At 39.2% G+C, this 6,071-nt stretch overlaps 1 protein-coding gene across 1 annotated transcript; it reads left to right on the top strand.

Annotated features, from left to right (window-relative positions):
- Positions 1-343: 343 nt before the first annotated feature.
- Positions 344-5,855, top strand: LOC112509385 (DEAD-box ATP-dependent RNA helicase 20). The gene is made up of 10 exons (XM_025114321.1): positions 344-504; positions 641-1,332; positions 1,427-1,606; positions 1,696-1,857; positions 1,961-2,115; positions 2,509-2,601; positions 2,714-2,799; positions 2,889-3,115; positions 4,883-5,110; positions 5,510-5,855. Exons 1-10 carry the CDS (start codon positions 449-451, stop codon positions 5,617-5,619), a joined length of 1,989 nt encoding a protein of 662 aa, XP_024970089.1. The 5' UTR covers positions 344-448; the 3' UTR covers positions 5,620-5,855.
- The last annotated feature ends 216 nt before the right edge of the window (positions 5,856-6,071 follow it).

The following is a 6,071-nucleotide window of genomic DNA, read 5'->3' as shown; positions in this document are numbered from 1 at the left end:
AAACTGTCATACAATTTTTTTCATCGATAGTCTGTAATTGAAACCATAACTCTTATTATTCAAATTGTATTAATATGTAAAGACCAAGTGTAACCTATGTCATCGTTAAATCTTATCTTATAAAACCAATGAAACTTTAAAATCGTTAAAATTCATGACTCCCACCGTATTGCGCAGATAAATAACTAGTATTGGTGTAATGCACAAGTATCCCTCGCAAACGTAAAAAAATGTTTGTAAATGAACAATTGGGAAATAGAAATGAATTAGGAAGGTGAGGTGACAAAATATCTAAAAGAAGAGATTTTCCCCCGAACACAGAATATATCCTTTCATGCCCTCTCTTTTTCATCCTCTAGATCAGTCAAACCCTCCAACACTTTTCAAAACCCTAACCCTAAAATTGGAAAACTCTCTCCATTTCAATCTCTGAATTACTTCAACCGCCATGAATCGTTACGACGCCAGAGTTGTGGACGCCGGCTCTTACCATCAGCGTCGGAGGTACCTCAAAAATCTACCTTTTTCTTTCAGATCTTTCACATGCGAAGTTAACATGTATCTGGTTGTTCCCTAGTTGTTACTTTTTGCTGGTAGTTTTGATTGAATGGTTTCTGTTTTTACATATTGAATATGTCAGTGATTTTATGGGATTACCGCCTATGGGACCCCCTGCCGTGGGTGCCGGGACTGGTGGTGCTGTTCCCAACTATGTCCGCGGTGGACCGGCTCCATTCAGAGGTCCACCAACAGGACCGCCGTCTTCCGTGGGCGGTGGAAGAGGTGTTGGAAGTGGGTTCCCTCCTTTTGAACCTGGTGTTAGGGGAGGTTTTGATGTGGGCGCTGGTGGGCCTGTTGGTGGCAGAGGGTTCGGTTCTGTCAGGGGTGGTAGAGGCGGTGGTGGAAGGATGAGCAATGGAGGTTTTGATGGTGGTAGAGGTAGAGGAGGTAGGGGTTTTGGTTCAGGTCGGGGTGGGAGCAGAGGTGGCGGTGGTAGGGGTTTTGACAGAGGGTCTCGGGGTGGTGCCCGTGATGGAGGTAGAGGTTTTGGCAGTGGTGGACGAGGTGGAGGGAGGAGCTTTGATGGTGGTCGTGGTGGTGGGAGGGGAGGAAGAGGTGGTGGCTCTAAAGGGGACTTGGATAATATAGCTCTACCAAAGCAGGATTTTGGCAACTTGGTACCATTTGAGAAGAGCTTCTATATCGAGTCTCCTTCTGTAAGGGCCATGACTGACCAAGAGGTGGCACTTTACCGTGGCCGGAGAGAGATTACTGTTGAAGGTCTTGATGTCCCAAAGCCAATCCGAATGTTTCACGAGGCAGGTTTTCCTGGTAATCAGTCTGCATCTCGAGATATTGCTGTTTCTTTCTAATATTTGATCTGTCAGACTCTTATTAGTCAACTAACTGCTTTTTTATTTGGCAGATTATTGTCTAGAGGTCATTTCCAGACTGGGCTTTGTTGAGCCGACTCCAATTCAGGCCCAAGGGTGGCCTATGGCTTTAAAGGGAAGAGATCTAATTGGGATTGCTGAGACTGGTTCTGGCAAGACTTTGTCATATTTGCTGCCTGCTTTGGTTCATGTTTCGGCACAACCTCCATTGGGTTAGTATATCTTTTTCTTTGCTTTGGTTGAAATCCTATTGTTCTTGCTTATCATGTTATTTTTTGCCATCATTGCCAAAAATATTCAGCTCATGGAGAAGGACCCATTGTACTAGTACTGGCCCCTACTCGAGAATTGGCTGTACAGATCCAACAAGAAGCTGGAAAGTTTGGGTCACATTCTAACATACGAAGCACTTGCATATATGGTGGTGCACCTAAGGGACCGCAGATTCGTGATCTTCAAAGAGGTACGGTAATTGTCAGTCTATCCAAACTATATTTTTTCGTAAATCTGACATCTGCTTGTGCAGTGAAAGGGAATTTATTAGTCCATGTAACTGTTCATTTCAGGGGTTGAAATTGTTATTGGCACACCTGGTAGGCTAATAGACATGCTAGAAGCTCGACACACAAATTTGAGGAGAGTGACTTACCTTGTCTTGGATGAAGCTGATCGTATGTTGGATATGGGGTTTGAACCTCAAATCAGGAAAATTATCAGCCAAGTATGATAACTTCTCCTATTTGTGTTTGATCTGAATAACTTCTGCTACACCTTCATATGGTATCTTTCATGAACTGCATTTGTAAATGCAGTTGTATGAATATTTCTGCTTTCTCATCTATGGTATTCAAGGATTTTCTTTTGGAAATTGTAGATCTCAAGAGAATACTTGGGTATTCCACCCTTAACGAAACAAAACTATAAATGTGGTAAAGGACCTGTAAACATCAAATATGTTGGAAAGTACTTTTAAGTACCTAAAAGCTGTCAGTGTGTGCTACTGAATTCAGTTAAACTAGTTGTTACTGATTTACTGATTTGCAACTAGTTCTGGTTGACACTTTGATGAGAAAGTAGCATTTGCTAAATTTTGGAGGTGCTTCATTTTTCACAGATCAGGCCAGATAGACAAACTCTCTATTGGAGTGCAACATGGCCTAAAGAGGTGGAGAGTTTGGCGAGGCAGTTCTTACGCAATCCGTATAAGGTTACTATTCTGCATCCTTACGCGAGGGATGGAGCTATCTGTTTTGACCTTATGTAGGCTACATCTTTAATTGTATTGCTTATTTCTTCCTCTGTAAACCTGAACTTCTTAGGTGATCATTGGATCTGCTGTTCTGAAAGCGAATCAGTCTATAAACCAGGTTATTGAAGTCGTCACGGAGGTGGAAAAGTACAACAGGTATCAATTGGTACCTTTTTACATGCAAACAGTTCCTTTCATCTCTCACCAGTTTGGGGGTATTTGATTTTTAAATTTCTTTCATGTAGGCTTATCAGACTGCTCAAAGAAATGATGGATGGAAGCAGAATACTTATATTTGTGGAAACAAAGAAAGGATGTGATCAAGTCACAAGACAACTTAGAATGGATGGATGGCCTGCATTATCCATCCATGGTGATAAAAGCCAAGACGAAAGGGATTGGGTCTTGGCAGAGTTTAAAAGTGGCAGGAGTCTTATAATGACCGCCACTGATGTTGCTGCCCGTGGTCTTGGTAGGATCACTGTGTGCTAGGAAGCTTACATATTTTTTAGGTCACAAAATCCATCTTATGGGAGTCGCCGGCTGCTGTCTACTTACCTAGGAAATAATTTGTGGTTTGGGTGCGAAAAGGAATGTGTAACCATTGCAGGAATGGTTATTTGGTGAACTGGATATTTTCAGCTTATCAGAGGTGAATCTATACAGGGAGGCAGTATCATTTCGACTTCTCTTGTAGTATCTAGTTCCTAGTATGGGAATGCACAGAATCATAAAGGATTAAGGAAATGCTAGCTGGTGCAGCAGAATTAACCTAGGAAGTTTGGATTTACTGATATCATCCCACCTTTTAGCATAACATAATGCATTATATATAGAAACAATTAATCATGATGGCTAACATATACATTATTACTTTAGTTCTATAATAGATATCTAAATCACATGGTTGACTACATGATTTATATGAGCTATATAATATTATATGCATAACTTTTTGCAATAAATATTCATTGATAATTTAATATCAAGATTCTTCATGATTATTTTTAGGAAGATTTTAGATGATGCGTAACATAAAATTCTCTCATGTAACATGAATGTGTGTTATGCTGTATAGGCATGGAGTTTACATAAATAGCGGAGCTTTCATTTGAATTGTTTCTTCTAATATGCTTTAGATGTGCTAATTTGAAACGGTACTTTTCTGCATAGAATACTGCTGTAATTTCTGAAATCGTAATTTGACAATGTGAATGCAATATAGATAATTGCTTTTCATTGTTACTGTGTTTTTCTTCATTCTGAAAGCAGAGTGCATTTTATATGGTTTAAAGACGTATCTGCGAGTGTATTCTGGAGTTCATTGTGACTTGCAATAAATTGGATTCTTTTTACAAACAATAACAGTTAACATCTTTCTAGTTGTGGAACTGAAGGCTGCTACTTTTTGTAAGAAACTCATTGGTTTTTTGGTCGTACATTTACTTGTGAAATATAGATACATTGCAACTTATGTTCAATCGGTAAATAGATTATATTCAACTTGACATTGTAGATAATTTTTGAAATGTTTGAATATTAATTATTTTTGAAGTTATAATCAATGTGTGCAATGTGCATTTACCACCGAAACCCCTGATGAGTTGATGGAGGATTAATAGAATTAGGATGCAATTAGAATTATGCCAAACTGATACTGCTTTGTTACATGGACATGGGCGCATGGTATCACGGAACGAACGTGTGATTTTTCTTTGAAGGGGCCGTAGAAATGTCTTTACCTGGTGCCAGTGGCTGTTGGATGCCATTTTGGTAGGGTAAACTAGCTATTTTGAACATGTTATGGCCGACTGTGGTCTTAGGTTCATTTGGTTGGTATTCAACTTCAGAAGCAATCAAATAGTCCATACGGAGGTGCATGTGAAGCATCTTCCTTTGGCTGAACTTGTTCTGATTTTATTGTGATGCCCATCTTGGTAGAAGGTATCGCTGCCCATCCACAGTTATGAGGTTGGTGGTCGTGACAGCCCGGTTGACTCGTACAAACAAAAGATTATTGATTGGTTGGATTTATGGATATGGAATTGGCGGAGGTAGTGGTGGTGCTGCTCCTTATCCCTGCAAGGTTGAGGTGGTCACATTTGATGAATGTGTTGTATCTTATGTAATGATCTTTGCAGATCTTAGGAATGCAGGGATAAGGTTGCCATTTCATTCCAATCTAATTGGTTTTTCTATGTAGAATTATTTTGTATTTAATTTCTTATATTGAACGTAGATGTGAAGGACATAAAATGCGTCATCAATTATGATTTCCCGTCAAGTCTCGAAGATTACGTCCACAGGATAGGACGTACGGGGCGTGCAGGTGCCAAGGGGATTGCTATTACGTTCTTCACGCATTCAAATTCGAAGCATGCTCGAGAGCTCATTAAGATCCTTCAAGAAGCTGGCCAAGTTGTTCCTGTTGCGTTATCTTCAATGACCCGGTCAATGGGTCCTGGAGGTAGTCTCTTTAAATCTTGAACCATTTATTTTGTTGTTATTTTATTGCTGTGAAATGTGTGTGAAATACTCCTCAACAAAGAAAACATTGGAGGAAATTTGTTTGCAAGTAAGTAATTTTTTAACTTGGGATTTTGTTGAAATTTTAAGTTTTAGACCCAAGAGATGATAAGGTGTGTTTGTTAGACAGAGAGAGAACAGGACCGAGTTTTTTTTGTCCACGGAAATAAGTGGAACAAAATCAAGCAGATAGCGTAAGATGGGTAAATTACTAACACGTCAAAGTAAAACCTAAAAACCTTCCACAATTATTTCAATGTTCTCCAAACATACCTCAAGTGTTAGTAGTTGATTTTATGGATGACGGGGCTGATGCCGATTTTTTTGCTATGTTATGTAGGGGGATCTGGTGGGAACTTCAGATCAAGAGGTCGAGGTGGTTTTGGTGGCAACCGAGGAATGATTTCAGGGTCCAACACCATCCCTCTTGGTTCAAAAACTCATTGGTAATTTTGCAGATTGTAGAAGAATGGTAACACTTTTCGTTCCTATAACTGGATTTCAAATTGATTAATAGAAAAATCCCTCGAATTAGAGCCAGCAGGTTTAGGAAGTATGCTAAAGTTCTCTGTTTCAAATGGATTAGTACTACTAGTACTGTTTGTATTATGTATCGCATCGAAATTTTGATTCTATTACTGTAAAAATGATACTGCATTCTGCATATGGACCATTTGCCTTTGAAAGTATCATCCGGAGAGGATGAGTCCGAAAATGACTTGAACCCTGAGAAACCCGAGCCGACCCTTGCCGCTTGATCCTTTTAATTAGATTTTAACTTTTTCTTTTTAATTTTTCGGTATTTCAAATAAAATTAATATTTATCGTAAAATTGTGTTCAAAATGATGAGTTACGATGGATTAAAAATGATAACGTTTATCTTGAAAACTATCAAACTAAT

Source organism: Cynara cardunculus, assembly GCF_001531365.2.
Source record: "Cynara cardunculus var. scolymus isolate 2C chromosome LG 3, CcrdV1, whole genome shotgun sequence".
Classification (NCBI taxonomy): Eukaryota; Viridiplantae; Streptophyta; class Magnoliopsida; order Asterales; family Asteraceae; genus Cynara; species Cynara cardunculus.
Note: the sequence above shows the minus strand (reverse complement) of the source record. Positions and strands in the feature narration are given on the sequence as shown.